This window comes from Acanthochromis polyacanthus, chromosome 22 (genome assembly GCF_021347895.1).
Source record: "Acanthochromis polyacanthus isolate Apoly-LR-REF ecotype Palm Island chromosome 22, KAUST_Apoly_ChrSc, whole genome shotgun sequence".
Lineage (NCBI taxonomy): Eukaryota > Metazoa > Chordata > Actinopteri > Pomacentridae > Acanthochromis > Acanthochromis polyacanthus.
In genome coordinates this window covers 3595872-3623858 of record NC_067134.1, presented here as the reverse complement: position 1 = coordinate 3623858, position 27987 = coordinate 3595872, and the positions used below count along the sequence as shown (strand labels likewise).

At 42.7% G+C, this 27987-nt stretch overlaps 2 protein-coding genes across 3 annotated transcripts in view; both read right to left on the bottom strand.

Moving 5' to 3' along the window:
- Positions 1–27987, bottom strand: part of LOC127531938 (NACHT, LRR and PYD domains-containing protein 12-like) — a 452657-nt gene that overhangs the window by 314386 nt on the left and 110284 nt on the right. The window lies entirely within an intron of this gene.
- LOC127532020 (NACHT, LRR and PYD domains-containing protein 14-like) lies at positions 25–27987 on the bottom strand. 2 transcript variants are annotated; one of them, XM_051943030.1, is made up of 7 exons: positions 27370–27987; positions 26772–26945; positions 25881–26054; positions 21423–21596; positions 14561–14734; positions 13786–13959; positions 25–1759 (listed from the first exon to the last, which is right to left on the bottom strand). In XM_051943030.1, exons 1-7 carry the CDS (start codon positions 27597–27599, stop codon positions 1750–1752), a joined length of 1110 nt encoding a protein of 369 aa, XP_051798990.1. In that variant the 5' UTR covers positions 27600–27987; the 3' UTR covers positions 25–1749. The 2 variants fall into 2 exon arrangements, with proteins under 2 accessions (XP_051798990.1, XP_051798991.1); XM_051943031.1 differs by lacking the exon at positions 25881–26054 and having other exon boundaries at positions 31–1759.

Here is a 27987-nt window from a genome sequence, read left to right as displayed (position 1 = left end):
GGATGTTAAAGATTTGGTGTTTATCCCATCAATATTTTAGTGGAAAAACAAAATAAAGTCATGACAAGAATCAATTCTATCAAGTGTGCAGACAAATTTTATTTAAAAGCATAAAGGCCTTTATTTTTATTTACAAGATGATTTAGGATTATGTTTCATGATTATGATTGTAAAAATGTTAGACTGAATCATTACCAAAGATGAGGTCATGATAAACTAAAAGATAACGCTGGAACATCCCCAGAAACAGATGAAGGACTGAAAACCTGGAACTGAGGCTCCAAGTGGACAGATATCAGTCAGAGGGTAAAAAAGTGGATTTTCAGCTCAGAATCAGAGTCTGTGTTCATGAACCAGCCTCTGTTTGCTGCATGGAGCTGAAATGACAGTAAATCTCAGACTTCATCTGACTCTGACTGACTTGGACTCTGACTTTGGTGTTTTGTTCTTTATTAAGTCTGAGGATAGAAAATACTTGGAGTTCACCAGGAGACTGAGTGTTGATGAAGACTTGAAGATTTTCTGGCTCATTTGAAGAATGGAGCAGGAGAAATCTCATGTGGATGAACTGAGTCAATGAATCAGACTGGACAAAATCTGTCCAAGAGGAAGCAGATGTTTGACAGCAGCAGCTGGTAGAAAACCTGTTTTATTGGTCAAGAGCTGCAGGACCTGATGAAGGCAGAAACTAAAGTCTGACAACACTGAACAACAAGATCTTCATGTTGGAACAAAGCAGAGTTGTGGGAGTCTGATGGACTGATGAGACTAAAGTGGACCGTTTGGGCAGAACGTCTGGAGGCAGAAGGACCAGAAGAACAGCATCAACAGTCCTGTTGGTGGCTCTGAAGCTGCTAAACTGGAGCATGTGAGCAGCAGCATGGATTCTCTCAAACACCAGGACAGTTACAAGAACAATGTGAGGAAACTGAAGCTCACTGGACTTTCAGCAGGACCAGCATCCAAAGCAAACGTCCACCAAAGCCTGCTTCAGGAATCCTTCCTGGAAAGTCCTGGAGGTTCGTTTCAGTCCTGGATTTAATCCCAGTTAAAATCTTTGGAGGGATTTAAAGAAAGCAGCAGCTCAGAAAACAAAGAATATCAGTGATCTGGAAGCTTCTGAACATGAGGAACCGAGTGAAGGTGAAGAAGAGAGAAACTAGAAGAAACATTTACTGGAGCTCAGAAAGGTCAAAGGATGTTGACATTAAATATGAACTCTGAGCTCAACAAGCTGCTTCTGGACCTTTGAGGACTAAACTGGATTCATCTTCAGAGCTGTTTGTCTCCTCAACATGATGTGATCAAAACCCAGTAAAATGTGCTTCGTTAAACTCTCTCTGGGCTCCAAGGCTTCAGCTGACATGTTTCCAGGACACTTTGTTCTCATCAGCTCAATGTGTTGCAGGTAGAGAAGCTCAACAACTTTGACTGCAGCTGGAAATAGAAAGTCAACTGAAATATAATCCTGCACTGACACAAACATCCTGAAACTTACTGCACACTCTGCAACCTGACATCAACCTCCAACGTTTCATGTCAACATTAACTGCAGTTCTCCATCATTCACAGTGTGGAGCTGCAACACTAAACTACACAGTGATAACAACACACTTTACACTGGTTCCCAGTCCACCTCCCAGTGACATGGTCCAGTCAGAGTCTCTACACACCAGCTGCTGCTGCTTCAACCTCTGGATCATCAGGACACACTTCATCCTCTCACCACAAACACCATCCTGATCAGCATCACTCCCATCTGCAGAGAGAAGAAAGAAGAGAGGAGATCAATGAGTTTGATCAGCAGCTCATCAGGATAAAGAGCAGCAACATCTCATCTGGTCCTCAAGTTTCAGCTGACAAACCAACATGGAGGCTGTCAGTCAGCACATCTGGATGGAATCAGACACAACCTCCATTTCTCAGTATGCATACTTGTCCACAGGGGTGTAGTCTACGTGATACGCAGGTATACGCCATATACCCACTAGAAAATTTTCAAAAATTTGACAGGTCGCTTCTATTTTATCGGTGCAGCTTTCCAGTGTTTGTCATTGGTCTATCAGCTCAGAAACACAGACCAATTATGTACGAGTTCAGGCATCCCACGTGACGCTACTCAGCCAATGACGCATTGCATCGCAGCTCTGCCTTCAAAAAGCAGCTGAGAGATGAGGGACAGAGAGGAGGACAGTAGTGATGGTTCGGCTCTTTTCAGAGAGCTTTTGGCACTGCTTTCAAAGAAAAGCCGGTTCTTTCGGCTCCCAAACGGCTCCTAATTTATTATTCTGTGTAGCCTCATGTTTTAGCCTAACCTGGCAAATATGAATCATTTGTGTTTTGACAAACTCTTTTTCATTCAGTGTTTTTATGAGAAGCCTTATAATTGACTCATTTGTGCATTTGTTCTGTTACAAAAACAGACATTCTTACTTTTGTTTAATATTTCAAACTTTTTTTGCACAAATGAACAAAACTCTGCACATGAACCCACAGAACCAGAACAGAACCAGAACCAGACTCAGTATTCAAACAGTATAAATGTCCTCAGTGCAGGCTGACATTCAGAAAAATCAGATGGCTGAGCTTGGATGGGCTGATACCATTTCTTCTTTCAGTGAATATCTGCCTTGTTTTTGAGAAGATTCTCTCAGATGGAAGAAGTTGTCTCTCCTCCATCACCTTCACCAGGTGGGGCAGACTGAGGCCTTGTCCTGCTCCAGCTCAGTGGGTCATCTGCTGGTTGGATGAGGGCTTCCTCTAGATATGATCCTCCATTACAATTAGAATCATCTCCTGTAGCTCTTCCATCACAGAGGCTCCACACAGAAGTTTGAGGTTCTTCCTCCACTTGGTCCTCTAATGGTGGAGGTGTCAGGCTGCTGCTGCTGCTCTTATTCTCTGAAGTCACTCATCAAAAGCTCTGTTGTCACTGAAGGCAAGCTTCTTTAATCTAGGATCCAGTAACATGTTTTCTGCTAGGACAGTGTTCAACTCCATACTCCATTAAATAAGTTGGGAGTCGGCTCTTCAGATTCACTACAAAGCATCGGCTCTTAGAGTCGTATCTTTTGCTCATTACACACCAGTAGAGGACAGACTGTGGTCACATGTTTGGCTCAGCATACAGCTGTAAGGCAGCTTTCTCAACTATGAACAAAATCAAAACTAAATGTCATTCCAGACTCACCAATGAGCTCCTCTAGATATGTTTGAGAACAGATCTGACACCATTCAGGCCATGATTCAAAACACTGACAGGACAAGCAGCAGCTCAGTTCTCCTATTAAGAAGCAGAGATATAAGGGGAGTGTATGTAAAAGGGTTCAAATGTTTACATTTATGAGATTTATGTATTGTTAAAGATGTATATAAGTTGGTTCAGGTTGTTCAGCCATGTTTTTTTTAAAGTTCTACACTTTATTTTTTAGATATACAGTTACATAAAAAGTTATTTATTAATAAATGTCAAAATGTTTTTGAACCGTACTGAATTTATTTGACGGTCAGTTTTTGATTACAGGCAGACTCTAAAACTACCAGGTTACATCAGCATATATCACAGTAACTCAAGTTAGAAAATATGATGTTCTGGACCTTTGCTGACTGGACCTTTCTGAATTTCAGTTGAATAACTCTGGCTTAGAAGAAGAAGGACATGAGTCAACAACCTCTAATGCTCCAACACCAGTCAGTAGAGAACAAATAACAAAAAGGAACCAAAGCCAAATTAAACTATTTCAGTGTTTTAATAAGCTTGTTGCTTGTCCTGTGAATACTGCCACTTTAGGAAACACTACAGCTGGAGCTAAGGTTAAAGTTTAGGAAAGGGAGCCTGATGAAGAGGAAACATCAGCTCTACCTGATGAAGAGGAAACATCAGGTCTACCTGATGGCAGGAGGAGGAGCTGCTGACGCTATAATGTCTATAAGTATCTAATTGGTAGTTTGAAATAAAGGAGCTGCTGCTGCTGCTGCTGCTGTGTGTGTACGTGCATGAGTGCACATATATGAGAACCTGACCTGGCTTTGGTTTATGAGGGCGGAGTATACCCACTAGAAAAAACTAGACTACACCACTGTCTGCAGGAGCTCACCTGTAGGAGTTAACCTGTCGGAGTTCACCTGTGTTCAGGTTCTGAATAAAGCAGCTGACATGAAATCGTCTCTCATTAATCAGTGATGATGTTCAGCATCCAGAAGTCCTGGTGATCACATTAAAGTGTAGTGATGTTTGTGTATCTGTCAGACTATAAACTTCTGGATGTTGGAGGACAAACATCAGCTCTGGATGTAGATTCATGTATTTTAGTGTTATTAATAAAACTGTAAACCATCCATTCCTGTTTATGAGCTGTATTCAGATAAAACATGTGCTCCTATAAAACAGTTCTACATCATGAGGAGTCCTGGTGAAGGTTTAATATTTTTCAGTGGTCAGTTTCAGAAACATTTTTATGATCCATTGATAGAACTGAGAATAAGACGGGTGTGAATAAAGAATGAGCAAATCAATAATATTGCAAAGGTTTCATTCTAGGTTCTTTACCAATCGGGTTGGAGCACCTTATCAGCGATGATTATAACAGAGGGCAGAAAAATAAGATTCCGGTGCAAACAATCATTTAATTACAGGAATAGTTTCTTCATATGCCAATACCCTAGTACACACTTCTAGATAACGTCACCTGAACTGACAGCCGGCAAGGTGGAAGTCCAATAAAACCTATAGTCTCTGTGTTAAAATCCATTGTTAAAATCCAGGGAGCTCGGAGTAAGGAGTACGCGGTTCAGCAGTTGCGGGATCCAGTCACCTCCTTCCTGGGCTTGGACTCGTGTCCAGGGAAACCACCTGCAAGACAGACCCACTGCCAGTACGGAAGTCTCTCTCACCACCCACCTTCCCACGAAGACGCACACCCGCCAGAATGTTACTAAAAAGTCCCAAAGGGATACTCACACGCTAGGCAGAGCTAACCGCCCTGCCACTGCGAGTGTGTCGTGTTGTAACATTCTGGGTCTCTCTCCGGCTTTGCCTCGGCGTTCCTCTCTGCCTCCGTTTCCAGACTCGTGCTCCCTCCGCTTATCCACCCGTTCCAGCTGTGTCTCCGATCACTCTGTTCTCTGCTCTCTTCCATCGTTAAAATCCAGAGGGACCGGGGGCAACGTACACGAGGTGAAGAAACTTCAGGGGGGACCGGGGGTAAGGTACACGAGGTGCAGAAGCTTCAGCGTCCAGCAGTCTTCCTCTGGGCCCGGACTCTTCTTCTTGAAGGCCACCTGTGAAACACAAACCCACTGCCAGTACGGACGTCTCCTATCATCAACCCTCTCCCGGGGATATACACACCCCAGAACGTTATGGTAAAACCCAAAGGGATACTCACACCCCAGGCAGAGCAAACCGCCCTGCCGCTGCGAGTGTGCCACGTAACGTTCCGGGTCTCTATCTGCTTCGCCTCGGCGTTCCCTCCTACCCCGGTCCCCAGCCTCGGGCCACCTCTTCTTGTCCCCTCTTTTCCGACTGTCCTCTCTCTAGTCGCTCTCCTGCCACTCTGTCATCCTACACAAACTTTTATAGCCCTCTCCTTCCAGTCCCGAGCCTCTTTCTCTGCCATCCATTGGCTCCTATAAGGAGGAAGGGAGTGTAGAGAAGTGTGGAAACACAGGCACCCCTGCATGTATTGTTTATTTGTTTATTGTTTATATGTTTATTGTTTATTTGTTGTTCATCTTTACATTTGTAGCAATAGTGGTTGGGTCAGTGTAGTGTTTGTATTTGAAGCTCTTCAGTGTCTGCATAGGTTGTGGGCAATCTGGGCAGATGAGATAACCATTGTTGTGAATACTTCTCACCACAAGGGGAGCTTATTGGATATTACACAGGTGCGCGAAGAAGTGAAGTAGTAGAAGTAGAAACTGAAAAAGGAAGCTGTATCGCTGTTTTGATGGCTGAAAATAAACGCACACGATGTTGACCACAACTTGAAGCCTCCGTGACTGAAGTGTGTTACAAATCTGGTGTCAGAAGTGGGATCAGTGGTGCTTCTGAGAGCGACATAGCAGAGACCGCAGCGCGATGAAGCTGGAGAGACTGCAGGACGAGTTGAGTGAGTCCATGGTGCAGCTACAGTGTGAGCAGCTACAAGAGGTGTGTCTCAATGCTAAAATTGCTACCGAGAAAGGGGCTAAGAAGCACACACTGGTAAGATTAATAAGCCAAGCGGCGGATACAGCTATAGACGATGAAGAAGAGGAGGTGGCGTCTGCATTTTTGTCCCGGTTGATAGCAGCTGCAAAAGAAATGAAAGTACGCGACGAACAGTTACTTGGGGCTGACGAAGACGGAGCTAGTAAGGATGCTGCCACGTTAGCTAGTCTCCAGGAACAATATGCGGCAATGCAACTGAGTTTTCACGCTTATACAAAAAAATTTGAGGAGAAAATAGCAAGGCTGACCAACAAAGTAACCACACAGCCTGCTAGCAATGTGTTGTTTCGTCCACAAGCACCCTCAATAGCCTCCCAACCACCGGAAGTGACCATTCGGAGGGAGTTCAAGATCAATGGTCAAATTGGAGAAAGAGGCCAGAAAGATAAATTATCATACTCTAACTTGATCCACCAGATTGATATGGGGCTAAGGAGAAACCACAGCGAGGCAGAAATAATTGAAGCAGTGGTAAGAGCCATAAGGCCAGGCTTGAGTTTGCGTGACATGTTAGAGATCAAGTCGGACCTCACTCTTGTCCAACTGCGCACCATCCTAAAGGGTCATTATAAAGAGGATAGCTCGACTGACTTGTACCTTCGCCTGATAAACATCACTCAGGACGGCAATGAGTCGCCCCAGAACTTCCTATTCAGAGCTATAGAGCTAAAAGAGAGACTGTTAGTTGCATCAAGAGAACCTGGTGCAGATGAACAGTACAGCCGTGAACTAGTGCAAAAGAAGTTCCTTAGAGCAGTGGGGACAGGACTCCTTAGTGACAACATGAAATATCAGCTCAAAACTTACCTGGATTATGCAACCGTCACTGATGATGTGTTAACTGCAAAAACAAATGAGGCAGCTAGCCTTGAGTGGGAAAGGCAACAGAAATTCAAGAAGAACAGTAAAGACCTAAAAGTCAGAGAAATCAAGGCAGAAACATACACAACTCCAGAGGCTACAGTGGCAGCAGTGGGTGGTCCAGGACGTGCATCCCCCGCATTCACAAAAGGTAAAGCAGCCCAGGCACAGCCACCGGTGACCCGTGCAGAATCTGAACTGCTCGATGCCATAAAGCAGTTAAAAGGAGAGGTGGAGGAAATTAAAAGAGTTATTTCTGAGTCTCCTAGATCCTCTGGGCAGCAGCGAGCAAGCGGGAGACGTGCCTGCAGGACCTGCCAAACCAACAACCAAGGAGAACAGTGCAACCATCAACCATTGCTTCAAATGTGGACAAAGTGGTCATCTATCTCGAGGCTGTAGATCTGGAAGGAGAAATGCTGACAGATCTGGACAGGTAGATATATCAGCTAACAAGGTGACAGCCATCCCGACACAGCCCTCTGGAGAAGATAAAGACAATGATGGTGAACATGTTAGAAACATGTACAAGCTAGTAACTGACAGTATCCAGCGCATAGAGGCAAAAGTGAGAGCACAGAACAATGCTGCACCAGGAAATGAAGCAGTTAGTGTTAACCTTGTTTCCCCCAAGCAAAAGGCGAAGTTCCTCGGCCTAGTAGGGAAAAAGTACATTATCACTTGCCTGATAGATGAGTTTGAAACCAAGGCTTTGTGGGACACTGGGTCACAGGTTTGTCTCATGAATGAAAAGTGGAGACAGCAGCAAATTCCACATGCTACAGTCAGGGATTTAGCTGAGCTTGTAGATCCAGACCTCTTAAATGCACGGGCAGTTAATCAGACTCCATTTCCTTTTGTTGGTTGGGTTGAAATCACATTTAAGTTACCATCAGAGAATGCAGAGCAGCTCGAACTCCTAGTACCAGTTTTGGTCTCAGATGAAGATGGGGTGGCAGAGCAGCCAATCATTGGGTATAATGTGATCGAATATGTACTGGCAAGAGGCATCAAACCACAGAAGCAGTCAGCGCAGCATTCTCATTTGACTGTAAGAAAGCTGAGGTGTTTCTGAAAGTAATGAGAAGGGGAGATGATGGGTGTGGTGAAGGCGCAGTAAAACTGGGTAGGGAGAGCACATCTATCCCAGCAGGCCAGACAAGAACAGTGAAGTGCAATGTTAGAGCAGTCATACTCACAGAGCAACAAGACGTCTCGTTTGAACCCCGTCCACCAGCTCTGTTACCAGAGGGGTTAAGAGTGGAAGAGGGGGTAGTGCGTCTGCAGAGAGGGAGCCGGTCACGTGTTGCCATTCCGGTTACAAACGGCACTACACATGACATCCTGTTACCCCCAAGAACCATACTAGGACAGACACAGTGGGTTAAAACTGTCTATCCTGCAGATAAAAAACCAGTCAGAGTCCATCAGACAGAGGCAGATACCCCAAATGTAGAACAGACACCAGCACCTAAAACAGGAAACGGGGAAAAGACACAGAAACATGAAGGAAGAGATGAGAGTCAGAATAGGTCACCTCTCAGTCACCTTCCTCTACCCCAACAGCAGCAGGTCAGACAGCTTTTAAGGGAGGAATGTGGAGCTTTTGCTCAAGATGAACATGATGTGGGCAGTATCCCCTCCCTGCAGCTCAAGATTCGTCTCAGTAACCCTACACCTGTAAGACGTACATATATTTCAGTACCGAAGCCCCTGCATAAAGAAGTCAAAGAGTACTTAGAAGACTTGTTAAACAGAGGTTGGATCACAAAGTCTAAGTCTCCATACTCCAGTACTATCGTTTGTGTGCGGAAAAAGGATGGAAGTCTTCGTCTGTGCATAGATTATAGAGAGTTAAATAGAAAGTCCATCCCTGACCGCCATCCGATACCCCGCATACAAGATATGCTCAATAGCTTAAAAGGAAGCTCTTGGTTTTCAGTCCTGGATCAAGGGAAGGCATATCACCAGGGCTTCCTGGAAGAGTCAAGCCGTCCTCTCACTGCTTTCATCACACCCTGGGGCCTGTATAAGTGGGTGCGCATCCCTTTTGGATTGTCCTCTGCACCAGCAGAATTCCAGAGATCGATGGAGGAGTGCTTGACAGGCCTTAGGGATGAGATATGTTTGCCTTACCTGGATGACAACTTAGTCTATTCTCAGACATTTGAAGACCACCTAAATGATCTGAGGAGTGTGCTACGCTGTTATCAACGTCACGGAGTCAAGCTGACTCCCAGGAAATGTGACATATTTAAAAACCAAGTGAGGTTTCTAGGGAGGCTGGTCACACAAGATGGGCACACAATGGACCGCGCAGACATTGCTCCAGTGCAGGCCCTGAAGCAACGGAAACCAACCACAGCTGGGGAGTTAAGGAAGTTACTGGGATTTATATCTTACTATCGCAGTTACATCCCAAATTTCTCACGTATTGCCAAGCCTCTCTATGTCCTTCTCTCCACAGATAGGCCAGTAAAGGAAAAGAACAGACAAAACAGACGAGACAGAAAGAGACAGCCAGGTGGTGGAGGCCAGCGACTGTCATCTTGTTCTGTCACATAGTCAGCAGAACATCAAGAGGTACTCTGCCAACTAATTGACTCTCTCTCTCAGCCACCAGTGTTAGGGTATCCTGACTTTGAACAACCCTTCACCTTGCATTGTGATGCCTCACAGGGAGGACTCGGGGCAGTACTTTATCAGCGACAGCAAGGAAAATTAGTGGTGATTGCATATGATTCCAGAACATTGACAGCCCCAGAGAAGAATTACCACCTTCATTCGGGGAAGCTGGAATTCCTGGCTATGAAGTGGGTCATATGTGAGAGGTTCAAGGACTGTTTTATTCACCACCATTCACAGTCTATACAGATAACAATCCCCTCACATATGTGCTCACTACAGCCAAACTGAATGCAACCACTCATTGATGGGTAGCTGAGCTCGCTGATTTTCAGTTCTCCATCAAGTACCACCCTGACAGAATTAATGGAGATGCTGATGGCATGCCTATGAACATGGAGCAGTACATGTCAACATGCACGGAAGCTGTACTGCCTGATGTGATGAGCAGTGTCACGCAGGCTGTCACTGTTTCGCAAGAGAGTGACCCCTGGCTCTGTCCTGTGACCATTGCTACTGCTTTAGAAGAGGAGAGTAATGAGGTGACAACAGTGATCCCTAAAGCAGTCCTGAGAAATGTTCAAGAAGAGGATCCTGTGATTGGAGTGGTGTTCAAATATGTGACGTCAAAGCAGTGGCCAAAGTATGGAAAATGCCCGCAAAACAAGAAAATAACAGCCTTGGTGAGGGAAAAACAGAAACTGCATCTCGGTGACGATGGACTGATGTACAGAAAGTCGGCCAGTCGTTCACAGCTACTTCTGCCTCAGAAGTACCATCAGCTGATTTACAAAGAACTCCACGAAGATATGGGCCACTTTGGGATGGAAAGAGTTGTAAATCTCATCAGGGACCGTTTTTACTGGCCGCACATGCAAAAAGATGTTGAGCATTATGTCGCACGAGCCTGCAGCTGCCTGAAGAACAAACGCCCAAACCGACCAACCAGAGCTCCACTTGTAAATGTCATCACAACATATCCTTTTGAGCTGGTTTCTATTGATTTCTTACACTTAGAGAAATGTAAGGGAGGATATGAATACATCCTGGTTGTGATGGATCATTTCACACATTTTGCTCAGGCTTATCCCTGCCACAATAAAGCAGCTAGAACAGCTGCAGAGAAAATATATGGAGATTTTGTGCTACGATTTGGGTTCCCCACAAGACTCCATCACGACCAGGGTAAAGAATTTGAAAATAAGCTGTTTGCCAGGCTTCAGGAATTCAGTGGAGTGCAGGGATCCAGAACTATGCTTTACCACCCGCAGGGGAATGGCCAAGTGGAAAGGTTCAACAGAACACTTTTGGCCATGCTCAGGAACCTGCCAGAGACTGCTAAGACAGATTGGAAATCCTCACTGCCAAAAGTGATCCATGCTTATAATTGCACACACAACGAAGCTACTGGCTATGCACCGTATTTTCTTCTGTTTGGTCGCAACCCCAGACTGCCCATTGACCTCATGTTTGCTCTCACAGCAAAAGACCAGAGCGCATCCCACAGAGATTACGCTGAGAAGTGGAGAACAAGGATGACTGAAGCCTACAAGCTGGCATCCAAATCAGCCTGTCAGGAAAGAATGAGAGGAAAAGCACTTTATGACAGCAAAGTGCATGGTGCTGAGTTGTCACCTGGATGCAGAGTTCTAGTCCGGAACCTGAATGAAAAAGGTGGTCCTGGAAAACTGAGATCATTTTGGGAGGATAGAGTATATGTTGTCACACAGAGGAAGCACCCAGACAGTACTGTGTACGAACTCACTCCAGAAGGTGGAAAGGGACGTGTGAGAGTCATGCACAGAAATCTAATACTGCCATGTGACTTCCTTCCTGCTGAAACAATGGTCTCACCTCCCAAACCTGGAAAAAAGAGGAAGAAAAACTTTAAACACAGGCATGAGGAAGACGGACAAAGCTCAGGAGATGATGATGAGGACAACTGGCAATCCATCTTTGGAAACAGGGGTCCGACAGACGAGTGGAAAGTACTCTGAGGGCAGAGGCACAGGAGTTCCATCTCGACAGAGGTACCGACATGGCAGATGAGCATCACAGAGAGGACAGCATGAGGCAAGAGACGGAACCGGAGGAAGAAGTGATCGAGACATCAGAACAGAATGTTGAGACCTCACACACGCAGAGGGAAGAGCAGGTTCCCGAACCAGTATCTGCTGATGAAGAAGACGACCATGATGATCCTCCTGTTCCACAGAGACAGTATCCTTTCAGAATAAGAAAACCAAAGTTAATGTTCACTTACCACAGGCTAGGGCAGCCAACCACATCACAGGTTGAGTAGAGAACAGCCTTATGAGGGATGCTGTAATAGGTTCAGTATGTTATCAGTATCACTTTTGTTGTACAGTTCATCTAAATGATTAACGCACTTATTACTTAAAATGTCAGACAGTGAGGTGACCTTAGAAACTGTGCCAGATTCCCGCGCTCATGGCGGAGGTGGCAGCGGAAGGTTATCGTGCACAATAACATCTGCTGTGAACATGTGACATTAACAGGAGATGAGTGTCATGTGATGGACTGGTTGCAGTCGTGCATCTTAAAGGACAATTATGAACTCTGACTCCTTTATAGTCATGAACTTCCTTATGCTTTGCATTCACACCATGTGTGCACTGTTAGATCATAATGTGAATTGAAAACCTCAATGTCAGGACGCCATTTCATTTTGGAGGGGAGAGTGCAGAGAAGTGTGGAAACACAGGCACCCCTGTATGTATTGTTTATTTGTTTATTTGTTTATTGTTTATTTGTTGTTCATCTTTACATTTGTAGCAACAGTGGTTGGGTCAGTGTAGTGTTTGTATTTGAAGCTCTTCTGTGTCTGCATAGGTTGTGGGCAATCTGGGCAGATGAGATAACCATTGTTGTTAATACTTCTCACCACAAGGGGGAGCTTATTGGATATTACACAGGTGCGCGAAGAAGTGAAGTAGTAGAAGTAGAAACTGAAAAAGGAAGCTGTATCGCTGTTTTGATGGCTGAAAATAAACGCACACGATGTCGACCACAACTTGAAGCCTCTGTGACTGAAGTGTGCTACAGGAGAACCTGGCAGGTGCAGCACATTACCTCATCAGAGGTGTTCACAGGCAGTGGGACACCCAAAAATCAAAGACAAAATTCAAAACACCAATAATCAAAAACATGCAATACAACTCAAAACACCAACAACTCAAACCACAGAAAACATGCGCGCATGCGACACATGCAAAAATAAATCTCTAAACAAACAATAAAACCAGTCCCAACTGCCCTGTGACAGTTTCAGTTCAGTTGTCAATAAATCAACGCCTCTAAAGATGAATTGAAGATTTATAACAATAAGACAAACCTGAATGCATGCATACATTAACTGCTGTATAAACTGTTGTATTAAAACATGAACATATAAGGCTGTGTTTTTATATCTGATTCCATTTTGTTGTTTTTCACGGTAAAGATAATCGTTCAGATGAGATGAGGTGGTGATGTCATCAAGTACGCTCATGTTTGAACATGAACCAAGATAAGTTCTCATCAAGTTCAGACTTGCATACTTGGTATTCAGGAACAGAAAAGATCCAGATGTGACTGCTGGACCTGAGCAGAGCTTCTGCTCTGTAGAAACACCTCATGGTTCCTACATGTGATGATGCTGCTGTGAAATAAGAGCTGCTGGTTTGAAGGCTTCAGTCTCACTGATCTCAGAGCTGTGACAAACATCAGACTGATCAGCTGATCACTGTTGAAATGAGACAACAAACAGTGAGATCAGATCTGATGGACACTCTGATGAAGGAGGACCACTGTCTCTGCACATCTGGAAGGCTGACAGCTGGAATCAGCTTTATTTCCTCAACACAACAACAGACGGCTTCACATCCACTCAAACACACCATGACAACAAGCTTGTGGCTCCTCTGATTGGCTGACTGCTGTCTCTGTGTTTCTGTCTCCATTCTGCTCTCACAGCTTCACTGAGAAGCTGCAGGTTTACAAGAGACACTGGATCTTTGCTTTGATACTGACTGTGTTTAGTAGAAAACTGCTGGAAGCAGCAGAGACTGATGGAACCTTCTACTGACCTCAGAGTCTTCAGGCTGCAGTCTGGATTCTCCTTAAGATCTAACAGATGTTTCACTGATGAATACTGCAGGTTGTTTCTACTCAGGTCCAGATGTTCCAGATGGCAGGGGTTGGACTTCAGAGCTGAGACCAGAGAATCACAGCTGATCTCTGTCAACCTGCAGTACTCCAATCTGAATAAAGAATAAACAATGTAGATAATATCATTGATGATCCATCAGATGTGTTCAGGTTCTGAATGTGCAGATCAACATTACTTTGTCCTCATCAATCAGCTTTTCTCTAAAACCAGCAGAGTGACTTTGTCCTTCTCTTATTGTGGATCATCATCATGTCAGCCTTCTACACACATCATCCACATGTCAGCACAACATTCATCCACCTATTCATGTCCACACATCAGTAACATGCTGCATCATCAACAGGATCAGGATCAGTCAAATAAAACTCAACACAAACCAAAGAAATATTTCTACTTTACTCACTAAACTTTGTCACTTCAAACTGATCTGAGTTCAGAAGATCTTCTGGATCCAGATGTGACTCTGGCACAAATTACAAACATTCGTTTTCTTTAACAACTAACACTGAACATTTTCTACACTTTCTGCTACAAACACTCGTCTCTTGTCTCAACACACTAAAGAAAACAGAAAATATGAACCACAGCAGATTTACAGCTTCATGGATGGAAGTTCTGTTGAACATAAATGAGCTTCAGTTGTCATTAAACACATCAGATCTACAACAGTAACAGACAGACAGTGAACTGACTCCAGATCCTTCAGGATGCAGTCTGGACTCTCCAGAAAACCACACAGATGTTTCACTCCTGAATCATGCAGATTGTTGTAGCTCAGGTACAGATGTTCCAGATGGGAGGGGTTGGACTTCAGAGCTGAGACCAGAGAATCACAGCTGATCTCTGACAAACTGCAGCGCTCCAATCTGAATACAGAATAAAAGATGTGAGTTGAGGAGACAAAGTTCCTGCTTGAAATCATTCAGAGTTTCATCATGAGTTCAGAGATGAAGAAGCTTCAGAATGTCCAAGTTTAGAAAATGGAAACTCCAAACAGCTGAAGCCAACAGGATGCAGCTTCAAACAGTCCAACAGAAGCAGTGAAGAAGAGCTCTCATTAATATTACAGCCTGTCCTCAAAAGAAAAACGACCACATAGGTCGTCTGTACACGCCCGTATTACGACCACATGTTACGTTTTGACGTTTCCGACCTCTAGCAGTTGAGTAAATATTGACACTCCGGTGTGTCAGCTGAAACGTCACCATGAACAAAGTTTTAACTAACTAACACTATCCCTGTCCCTATCCCTATCCCTAACCTTAACCATAACCCTAAACCCGTGCTGGGAAAGTGAGATAAAAGCCGTTTCGCGAATTAAATCCCGTAATGCGTTCGTTTTCCCCGTAGAGGCACATACGTTCATACAACCGCGTTGGTCGTATTCCGGTGCATGGTGCAAACGACCTATGGGGTCGTATGAATTTGAGGACTTGTTGTAATATTAATGACAACATGCTGCTGCTTCAATAAAGACGGAGTGACTTCAGCTCTGAAACTTTGCAGCTCCACCAGTGGCTTCATCCACACAAACTCATGCTGAGCAACAAACACAAGGAAAACACTCTCTGACATTTATTTCACTTTCTGCTCAGAGTCACACAAACACACAAGAAGGAAACGTGGACAAAATGAGGCTCCAGACTCTAAAATATCTTCATGTTCTGGAACCATGGAGACATTTCAATCAGGACTCTACATTCACATGATTTCATTATTGATCCATCTGTCATTGATAGTGGAAAGTGTCCATCACAATTTGTAGAGGACCAGGTGACGTCTTCAAACTGTTTTCTCAAACACAAACATCTTCACTTTCAAATGACTCAAACCAGAGAAAAGAAGAAAATCAGCAGAAACTGAAGCAGAAAATGTTCCCATTGCTCCTGATAAATGACTTCAACTGTTCATCAACTGTTCAACTTTTGCTGCCAATCAAGGAAACTTGGATTTAAACTGGAGATGTCCGATATTGACATTGTTGCTGAAAGCCGATATTCCAATATTGTCCAACTCTCAATTTCCAATTCCGAAATCAACCGATACCAATATATGTGGACTTGGAAATACTTCCAAACCACAGACATGTTGTTAGTCAGGCACAGCAAGCTTGTTACTGCAGACACACTTGCAGAGCTTAAAGTGAAAAATAGTCCAAAATCTGAACTTTATTTTGCTTTTGGGTGGGGGTCGGGGTACAATCTCGCTAATTAATAAGAAATGGAAATATCTGCATTCAGAACCTCAGAATGCAGATTATAGCAACACTACAAAGATCAGTAGGTGGTGGTAGGTACTCCATCTGACTACAACATGGTGTGAATATATTATTTAGCAACTACTCAGTAAAAGACATGGAAAAAGGACATTGATTCACCTTTTAACAATATGTGCACTATTTATTCTGAAATATGTAAACAGCTGCAGCACAAAAAATAAAAATCAATGAAAATATAGTTTGTAAGAGCAAACTATATTTCAGTTCAAATAATAACAACAAAAACATTAAAATACTCTAAGAATTGGTAACTGAAATAATCAGACACAAATAAGAAAATAGAAAATAAACAAATAGACTTTACTACAGACAACTACAGTTCAATTCAAAAAAACATTTACTGTGCTACAAGAACTGGTAAGCTATCTATTTTTATCTATTTCTTCTTTCTTTCTGACATCTTTCACTTCTTCCATCAGCATTGAGGCAGTGTTCACTTTTCTGGTTGCTAGATGTTGAGTTCCTCTGGTTCATCATCATCAAATAAACAAACAAGCACATGAAGAATTGTGTCCATGTTCTGTCTAGTGGCTTCATCAATATTCAATGAAAACACACATTTTTTATTTTTTCTGAAATTTTTTCTTAAATGTTGGTGCTATGCCATGTGTATTTATGGAACCAACATGCTGATTTGACACGGACAGTTTAGACTATTGTGGTTTTTCTTCGGGCTGCACAGTGGAGTAGTGGTTAGCACTTTCGCCTTGCAGCAAGAAGATCTCTGGTTCAATTCCTGGGGTGGGCCTGGGAGTTTGCATGTTCTCCCTGTGCATGCGTGGGTTTTCTCCCGGCACTCCAGCTTCTTCACACAGTCCAAAAATATGCTGAGGTTAATTGATCACTCTAAATTGTCCGTAGGTGTGAATGTGAGTGTGATTGTGTGTCTGTATATGTAGCCCTGCGACAGACTGGCAACCTGTCCAGGGTGTCCGAGTCAGCTGGGATAGGCTCCAGCAACCCCGCGACCCCAGTGAGGATAAAGCGGTGTATAGAGAATGGATGGATAGTTTCTCTTAGATGTGCTGAGGTTGAATAACACGTCCGGTGACACTGTTGCTTTTAATATGATTTTATTATAAAAAAACAGCATCTGAACAGGCCCCATGGTTTGCCTGTGGAGGATTCACAGCCAAAAAGAATCTCACAGAATGATAAAGACAGCTTCGAATCAGGCCCATGGTCTGCCTGTGGAGGAGCCCGCCAATCGATTCCTCCTCGAACAAAGAAGTCAGGCCGCTTTAATACCTTCTGGTGAAGGATAGAATTGCAACATCTGGTTCATGTTTGAAGACCCCTTACTCAAAAACAAGAGCACCCTTGAATAGAACCCCTCGGCTCTGCAATCCCAAAGGACCCATCCATCTTCTAGCTAGACATGGGTGCTCCAGATGGGACTGACAAACACATTCCAATGCTATGGGTAAAATTAGTCACACGTAGTTCAGGTTCCATCTGTGGTCAGATACTACAACAGACAAAACAGATTCCATTCTACTAACTTATTAAGGAATGCATGTCTCAGATCAGATACTACAAGAGAAAACATTTTATCTTCAGCCAACTTTTTACACAGATTAACAAGTGGCTGAGATCTGGTGAAGGACAAGTCGTGTTCTGCAATCAACGAGCACACGCGTGTTTTTAAATCTCAAACCCGGTCAGTCTGATGCCGATACCTCAGTGGTGACTGTTGCTCCCAGTAAACCAGTTGTCAGTATCAGAGCAGACAGCAGCTCTGTGGGTCAGACTCGTGGCTTGGCAGCACTTTTTGCCACTAGTTACAGCATGAGGTTTTTGTGAACACATGGTACAGAAGCAAGCACCAGATTCCTTCAGTTTTTCACAAAAGCAACCAAAGGGCTTTCTGTCTCTGTTTAACTCTTCCAACCACACAAAGCGCCATTTATTTTTACTCTGCCAAGGAATACAGCAGAGTTATGTGACGATCAGCGTACATTTGTCCTTCCGTCTATTTGTCTGTGAGCAACATTACTCACAAAAATGGAAGAATGGATTTGTATGAAATTTTCAGGGAAGGTTATAAATGACACAAGGACCAAGTGATTAGATTTTAGCAGTGATGCGGCTTATAGCCTGAATCCACAAATTTGTTAAAGATTTCTGTATCACTGCGTCACTATAACCATGACAACAATGGAGTCACCTGCAGCTGGATCTCAACGTCTTTCTAAGACCCGCCCCCACTCTACTTCCATTGGCTAGTGATTTTAGTTTGGTTGAGAGCAAAATCCCCTCATTCCATTGGTAGACGAACTCAACTGGCAATGTCGTCCTGTCTTCTTTTTTTTAGCCAAACGCCAGAAGTTCGGCATGGTTGTTTACACCACAGATATGAGCCCTCTGAGCGGCGTGCCCACAGACACACTAAGCTAGTAGGGGCAAAGTTTCAGCGTTTTCCATTGATGTCAGTGGCACAAAAACGAAAACAAGAAGAATGCCGGCTCACTGTGCGGCATACAGTTGCACACTACGTCGGACGATCAAGACAAGGAAACTTGGAATAACTTTCCACAGGTAAGAATAGTTTTTGTAATGTTATCTCTGAGGAATATTAATTCAGTTTTATTATATATATATATATATATATATATATATATAGTTTATAATAGTTTATATATAATAGTTTCTGGCTCTTTTTTCATTATTTAATCTTGTTGAGAGTGTATGAGAGCTAATTAGTTAGCCACTAGCAACACACTAACACGGGCTAACAACCAAATACCAGATGATTAATAGTAGATGTAGTATAGCTGTACAAGCAGTAGTAGTAATACGAAAAGTACAAGCAGCAGTAGTAGTATAAGTCGCTGTTAGAGTCCTAGAAGTAGTATCAGCATCCATCCATCCATTCTCTATACACCGCTTTATCCTCACTAGGGTCGTGGGGGGTGCTGGAGTCTATCCCAGCTGACTCGGGTGAAGGCAGGGGACACCCTGGACAGGTCACCAGTCTGTCACAGGGCTACATATACAGACAAACAATCACACTCACATTCACACCTACGGACAATTTAGAGTAATAAATTAACCTCAGCATGTTTTTGGACTGTGGGAGGAAGCCGGAGTACCCGGAGAAAACCCACACATGCTCAGGGAGAACATGCAAACTCTATGCAGAAAGATCCCAGGCCCACCCCAGGATTTGAACCGGGACCTTCTTGCTGCAAGGCGAAAGTGCTAACCACTACGACACTGTGCAGCCCCTAGTATTAGCATGTGTAATAGTATTACAAGTTGTAGTAGCAGTGACAGTATTAGCAGCAGTAGTTGGTATACCACTACTACCACTAGTAGTTGCATTACTATTAATACCACCAATACTACCAATAGTAGTTATAAAGCCTAACTCGAATACAGATTAGCATCTATGTTATTCCTCCAAACCCATTTTATGATTGGGATTACAGGCAATTCTTTAGGACTGCTCTCAAATAATTGAAATGTTACCAAACAATGTTAAACTTAAAATTAAATAGCTTTGGTCTCCAGTATATTGGCTAATTCAGTTCTTTGTACTTTATTTATTTATTTTATTTCATTCATTAAAAACAATGCAACACAGCATCTATTAAATGAATGAAAAGGAGCAGAGGGAAACTGTAGCTTATAGTATCGGCCCCTTATCAATAACATTTTTTCCACATTTCAGTACTGTTTGGCTGTCACACACAGCCATTTTAACCAACATTTAACATGATCTAAGAAAACAATTTCCGGTTATTCACAAGTATCGTATCTCTTCAGTAACAACTCTTTCACTCTTTTCTTAAAAATACAAATCGACTGAGACATTTTAATTTCAGAATTCAGATTGTTCCACAGATTGATGCCTTGGATTGAGATGCTTCTTTCTTTTGGTTTTGTGCCTGACTCAGATTTCAAAAAGACTTTAGTTCCTCTTAGTTTGTACTGAATTTCTCTCTTTTTGAATCTGTTTTGCAAATTCTCTCTCAATGTTTTTTTGTGAGCTTTATACATTGTTTTGAGAAGATTGAATTCAACCAATTTATTAAATTTTAAGGATTTAAATTTTACAAATATTGGCTTTGTATGGTCTCTGTATCCACTTCCGTTAACGACTCGAATGGCATGTTTCTGTAAAAGGAAGAGCGGTTCAATATAAGTCTTACAGGCATTTCCCCACACTTCAATACAATATGTCAGATATGGAACAATAAGTGAATTAAATAACAGAAACAAAGCGCAACTATTAAGTGATTCTTTGACCTTATGCAACTAAAATTGCAGGCTACATTTGAAGGAAGACTATTTCTGTGGGGTTTTTTTCAGATCAAATATTCTCCATCAATAGCACGTTTTGTCGTTGACAATAAAGTAGACCACAAGAAAATCGGTTGAGAAATGAGCAAATGATGTATTTTTTATGATTTATTTTCAATGTACATGCATTGCTTTGAATGGGAACTTTGCCCCCTCCAAGATGGCCGCCAAGTAGGCACATCGCTTAGCCGGCTGCTGCAGTGCGAAGGCGTATCTACTCTTCATATCTATGGTTTACACGCTTCAGGACGCAGTTTGATGATGTGATCATTTGCACGCCGGTAAATGTCGGCAAAATCGAGGCATTATTTTATCGGTTTTCATGATAGGCAAAAAAAAATGACAATGATATTGACCGAGAATGCATTTTTACGCCAATATCGGGCCGATAATGTCGGCGATTCAATATTATCGGACATCCCTAATTTGAACATTTCACTTTCTAAAACATCACACGGCTTCATCCAAGAGTTCAACCAGCAGATTTTGAATATTAGTTTCTGTCTCTCAGGATGAAAAACAGCTTCAATTACAGCTGAAACTATCAGTCCACTGTTGGATGAGTCCATGAACAAAACATCAGCAACATTTCCTTCATGGTTTCAGTCATTTATCCAGTAAAACATCAAACTGGTTCTACTTTGTTCACTGTCAAAATTTTATGTTCTCTACCACATTAAACTGAATATTTGTGGTTTCAAAATGTTTATGGTTCAAAATCAGACATTTGAAGACGTCACTTTCAACTCTGACAAACTGGGATCAACATTTTTCAGTTTTTAACATTTGATGAACTAAACTACTGAAATAACTGACAGCTCCATCAATAATAAAAACAACTGTTAGTTGCTGCTGTCAGTTTGAATTGAAGAGTAGAAGACAGAGAATATCAGCCTGATGGCTGCAGTTTAGTGTCACCACAACTTTACATCACATTCATCTCAGCACATAAATAAAACATGATGTCTGACCCCAGATCCTTCAGGATGCAGTCTGGACTCTCCAGAAAACCACACAGATGTTTCACTCCTGAATCCTGCAGGTTGTTTCCATTCAGGTTCAGATGTTCCAGATGGGAGGGGTTGGACTTCAGAGCTGAGACCAGAGAATCACAGCTGATCTCTGACAAACTGCAGTTCACCAATCTGAATAAAGAATAAAAGATGTGAGTTGAGGAGACAAAGTTCCTGCTTGAAATCATTCAGAGTTTCATCATGAGTTCAGAGATGAAGAAGCTTCAGAATGTCCAAGTTCAGAAAATGGAAACTCCAAACAGCTGAAGCCAACAGGATGCAGCTTCAAACAGTCCAACAGAAGCAGTGAAGAAGAGCTCTCATTAATATTAATGACAAAATGCTGCTGCTTCAATAAAGACGGAGTGACTTCAGCTCTAAACTCTGCAGCTCCACCAGTGGCTCCATCCACACAAACTCATGCTGAGCAACAAACACAAGGAAACACACTCTGACATTTATTTCACTTTCTGCTCAGAGTCACACAAACACACAAGAAGGAAACATGGACAAAATGAGGCTCCAGACTCTAAAATATCTTCATGTTCTGGAACCATGGAGACGTTTCAATCAGGACTCTACATTCACATGACTTCATTATTGATCCATCTGTCATTGATAGTGGAAAGTGTCCATCACAGTTTTCAGAAGACCAGGTGACGTCTTCAAACTGTTTTCTCAAACACAAACATCTTCACTTCGAATGACATAAACCAGAGAAAATGGTCTGAATTTATAAAGCACTTTACCTGAAGCAATACCCAAAGCGCTTTACATTATACATCACATTCACACACTGATGGAGGAAGCTGTCATGCAAGGTGCTAACCACGACCCATCAGGAGCAGTTAGGGGTTCGGTGTCTTGCTCAGGGACACTTCGACATGAGCTCTCCAGGCCAGGATCAAACCGACAACCCTCCGGTTACAAGACGGCCACTTAACCCACTGAGCCATGCTGCCCCTTTCTTTCATGGAAAAAAGAAAATCAGCAGAAACTGAAGCAGAAAATGTTCCCATTGTTCTTGATAAATGACTTGAACTGTTCATCAACTGTCACAATTTATCTGTCAATGGAGGTGTTTTGGATTTGAACATTTCACTTTCTAAAACATCACACGGCTTCATCCAAGAGTTCAACCAGCAGATGTTGAATATTAGTTTCTGTCTCTCAGGATGAAAAACAGCTTCAATTCCAGCTGAAACTATCAGTCCACTGTTGGATGAGTCCATGAACAAAACATCAGAAACATTTCCTTCATGGTTTCAGTCATTTCTCACAGTAAAACATCAAACTGGTTCTACTTTGTTCACTGTCAACACTTTATGTTTTCTACCACATTAAACTGAATATTTGTGGTTTCAAAATGTTTATGGTTCAAAACCAGACATTTGAAGACGTCACCTTCAACTCTGACAAACTGGGATCAACATTTTTCAGTTTTCAACATTTGATGAACTAAACTACTGAAATAACTGACAGCTCCATCAATAAAAACACACTTGTGAGTTGCTGCTGTCAATTGGAACTGAAGAGGAGAAGATAGAGAAGATCAGCCTGAGGCTGGCGCAAAGGATGGCGGCCAATCTTCTCGGTGGGGGGGAGGGGGAAAAGCGGCGCGCGGCGGCGGGGGGTGGGGCGGCGATCGCCCGCGGAGCGGGAGGTCGTCGGATCGATCCCAGGCGACGGCCGGATTCCGCGCGGCCGGTTCGGCCGGCCCGGGCGAGTCGGGACCGACGAAACGAAGCGGCGACGCGTACGGTACCGGTACCGTTACGTGCGAGCGGCGGCGGCGCCGCGTTCAAAACACTCTGCTGTTACACTGTACATGATGTTATGCTTTGTGCACAAACTGTTAAAACTAAATTAAAATCATACATAAATCACACATGTACTCTGTATATACTGATATACATGTACTGTGCTGCAATGTACATGTACTCTGTGTGTGTGCAGTAATATGCATGTCCTCTGTGTGTGTGTGCAGTAATGCACATGTCCTCTGTGCGTGTGCAGTAATGTACATGTCCTCTGTGTGTGTGTGCAGTAATGCACATGTCCTCTGTGTGTGTGCAGTAATATGCATGTCCTCTGTGTGTGTGTGCAGTAATGCACATGTCCTCTGTGCGTGTGCAGTAATGTACATGTCCTCTGTGTGTGTGTGCAGTAATGCACATGTCCTCTGTGCGTGTGCAGTAATGTACATGTACTCTGTGTGTGTGCAGTAATATACATGTCCTCTGTGTGTGTGCAGTAATGTACATGTCCTCTGTGTGTGTGCAGTAATATGCATGTACTCTGTGTGTGTGTGCAGTAATATACATGTCCTCTGTGTTTGTGCAGTAATATACATGTCCTCTGTGTTTGTGCAGTAATGTACATGTCCTCTGTGTGTGTGCAGTAATGTACATGTCCTCTGTGTGTGTACAGTAATGTACATGTACTCTGTGTGTGTGCAGTAATGTACATGTCCTCTGTGTGTGTGCAGTAATGTACATGTACTCTGTGTGTGTGCAGTAATATACATGTCCTCTGTGTGTGTGCAGTAATATACATGTCCTCTGTGCGTGTGCAGTAATGTACATGTCCTCTGTGCGTGTGGGCAGCAATGCACATGTCCTCTGTGCGTATGCAGCAATGTGCATGTACTCTGTGTGTGTGCAGCAATGTGCATGTACTCTGATTTATTACTCTATTAACTGACTGTTTCCCTCCAGGAGACTGTGCAGAACCAGAACCAGAACCTCTCGACTCCATCTGCCTCTCAATGAACATCAGCTTTTACTAGAACTCTTATTCCATGTCAGGAATTTAACTTTTACATTTATACAGTCTGATGTCCTCACCTTCTCCTCAGTTATAATACTTATTTTTAACTTTCACTACTACTGCTACCAGTACTATTAATACTACTTTAAATGTACCACTCCTCTCTCAGTAACCCACTTTACACAGACACCGTAAATGCTGCTGTTTATGTGTTTATATTGTGGTACTTTCTTTCTTTTCTCCTTTATTTGCAGTTCTTAGTTTATTTCTCTGATTACTGCACTCAGAGCTGAGACTCACCAGAGTCAGATTTGTCATTTTTGTGTGAAACTGGGCCTGCAGAGTTGATTCTGATTTCATTCATTTCTTTCTTCTATTATTCTATTTCTTCTTTCTTCTATTTCATGCAGTGTTTTTAATTTATTCCTGCTGGAACCAGAACTGGGACCTGTCTAACATGTTCTACGCTGACCTTCAGACCTCAGGATCCAACTGATAGATCCTGATGATCAGGTTGACCTCTGACCTTTGTGTTAACGTGTTTTACTGAGCTGCAAAAAGATGCAGAGTTTTCTTTCATTCGTGATCATGTCAGACAGAGGAACCAAACAACAAACTGTCATAAATCAGAATCTGTCTTCAGCCTTCAACATCTGAACTGAAAGGCCAACAGGGTGGTTTTAATCCAGAAGGTTCCAGCAGCTTCATGGAGATCTGTATACCGGGACACAACCAGAAGGAATGCAGTGGTATCAACAAGAATTCAACTACTGGATGCATCAGTGATTTCTGGATGTTCTGATGGTTCTGATGGACCCAGCAGAACATCTGCTTGAAGTGCTTCATAATAAATACACATAAAATCAGTTCTAATGATAAAGCACAGCATATTTTTGACACCAGCAATTTAATTAAAGCAGAAGAAGACAGATCAATAGATCAGTGATTAGGTTTTTAGCTGCACATGAACTGATCCTGATCAGAAAGGATATAAGTATTAATATTAACAATAATATTAATGTCAAGTGGTGCATTAAGATGTAATCAGACGCTGAATTCAAGTGTTTAACAGCTTTAATCCATCTGGTTTAAACAATACAGTGTCTATGTATATTATTGTACATTGGCACATTCATAAAACTGCAATTAATATTAATTTATGAACTCCACTGCGATTTTTAACATTATTTTTGCATCTTTACTCCATTAATTCACCACAGCGGGTTAAAAACACACAGCAGGAAAGTCATTCTGACTGTTGTCTGTCATAAACTTTGATTCTGCGCGGTTATTTCCTTTAAAAGAGAGAAATAAATGAGTTTAAACGGGTAAAGTAGCGTCAGCGGGCCGATTTGAACTGCCGCGGTGGTGTTAGGGAAATCCCGAGTCATGTGACCAAATTGGAACAATCGGGGCTCTCCCATTGGTTGCCAAAAACTCGACAGAAGAATTCGGAACAAGCGAGCGACGTGATTGGCCGAGCGACCGCAGCATTACGGCACCATGACAGAGGAGAGGAGGACCAGGGGCCAGGAGGGAAATTGGAACAATTGGAACAGAGAAGATTGGGAATTCATAGGCGCAATAGTGTCACCACAATTTCACATCACATTCATCTAAGCACACAAATAAAACATGATGTCTGACCCTAGATCCTTCAGGATGCAGTCTGGACTCTCCAGAAAACCACACAGATGTTTCACTCCTGAATCCTGCAGGTTGTTTCCATTCAGGTCCAGATGTTCCAGATGGGAGGGGTTGGACTTCAGAGCTGAGACCAAAGAATCACAGCCGATCTCTGACAAACTGCAGTTCCACAATCTGAATAAAGAATAAAAGATGTGAGTTGAGGAGACAAAGTTTCTTCTTGAAATTGTATTATCTCTCCTGAGACATGTGATGCTAGACGTGTTGTTAGACATGTGCTGTTCATTAACCTGAGACATGTGCTGTATATTAGAATGGAGCGTATCTTCTTGCTGAAAGAACTCAATGGTGTGTTAGATAGGAGTTTCTGTGTCTAGGAAATTATCTTATGGATTCCACAACAGGGTTTATCAATGAGGCTGTTGTTTTTTTGGTCTTCTAATAGGAATCACATGTTGTGGCATGGTTCCACTTGTTTAAAACATAAAAAAGTGACTTCCAGTTGCTGTTCGGGGAGATTCATTTGGCCGGATCCTCCCAGACAGTCTCTCTGTCTGATTGATGCTGTTCTTCCTTATAATAAAGTTATTATTAAGCAAGTCAGTGTCAACGGACGATTCTTCTCCGCCTGCACTTCACGAACATCAGAGAAACTACGAAAAAATCATTCAGAGTTTCATCATGATTTACTTTAACGACAAGCACTGAACATTTTCTACACTTTCTGCTACAAACACTCGTCTCTTGTCTCAACACACTAAAGAAAACAGAAAATATGAACCACAGCAGATTTACAGCTTCATGGATGGAAGTTCTGTTGAACATAAATGAGCTTCAGTTGTCATTAAACACATCAGATCTACAACAGTAACAGACAGACAGTGAACTGACTCCAGAGTCTTCAGGATGCAGTCTGGACTCTCCAGAAAACCACACAGATGTTTCACTCCTGAATCCTGCAGATTGTTCCAACTCAAGTCCAGATGTTCCAGATGGGAGGGGTTGGACTTCAGAGCTGAGACCAGAGAATCACAGCTGATCTCTGACAACCTGCAGTACATCAATCTGAATAAAGAATAAAAGATGTAGATAAAATCATTGATGATCCATCAGATGTGTTCAGGTTCTGAATGTGCAGATCAACATTACTTTGTCCTCATCAATCAGCTTTTCTCTAAAACCAGCAGAGAGACTTTGTCCTTCTCTTATTGTGGATCATCATCATGTCAGCCTTCTACACACATCATCCACATGTCAGCACAACATTCATCCACCTATTCATGTCCACACATCAGTAACATCTGCTGACCTCAGTCCACTCTCTCATTACAGGATCAACATCAAATCTCTTCATTCTTTCATTTTTTCCATCACCTTCTTCTTCTGTGGAAATCAGCTTCATAGATTTGTCTCATTCAAATCTTCCACTGGAAATTTATGAACCACAAACCAGGATTTGAACTGAATATATTGAAAACAGTGAACTGACCTGAGAGCTTCCAGTTTACAGTTTGGACTCTGCAGTCCAGCAGAAAGATGCTTCACTCCTGAATCCTGGATTTTGTTCTCACTCAGGTCCAGTTCTATCAGATGGGAGGGGTTGGACTTCAGAGCTGAGGCCACGATTTCACAGTGAGAGTCTACAGTCAGAAAGTCTGTAAAGACACATAAATGACTGTAGTATCTGACCAGATGTGCTGTTAGACATGTGATTCTCATGACTTGAGACAAGTGATGTTGGTGTGGCTAGGCATGTGCTATATGTCAGAATGGATTGTATCTTCTTGTTGAAAGAACTCGGTGTTGTAGTAGTAGTTCCTGTGTCTAGGGAATTATCCTATGGATTTCGCCACAGGGTTTATCATTGAGGCTCTTGTTTTTTGGTCTTCTGATACAAATCACATGTTGTGACAATGGTTCCACTTGTTTAAAACATATAAAAGTGACCTCCGTTTGCTGTTCGGGGAGATTCATTTGGCCGGATCCTCCCAGACAGTCTCTCTGTCTGATCGATGCTGTTCTTCCTTATAATAAACTTATTATTAAGCAAGTCAGTGTCACGGACTTTTCTCCTTCACCTGCACATCACGGACATCAGAGAGAAACC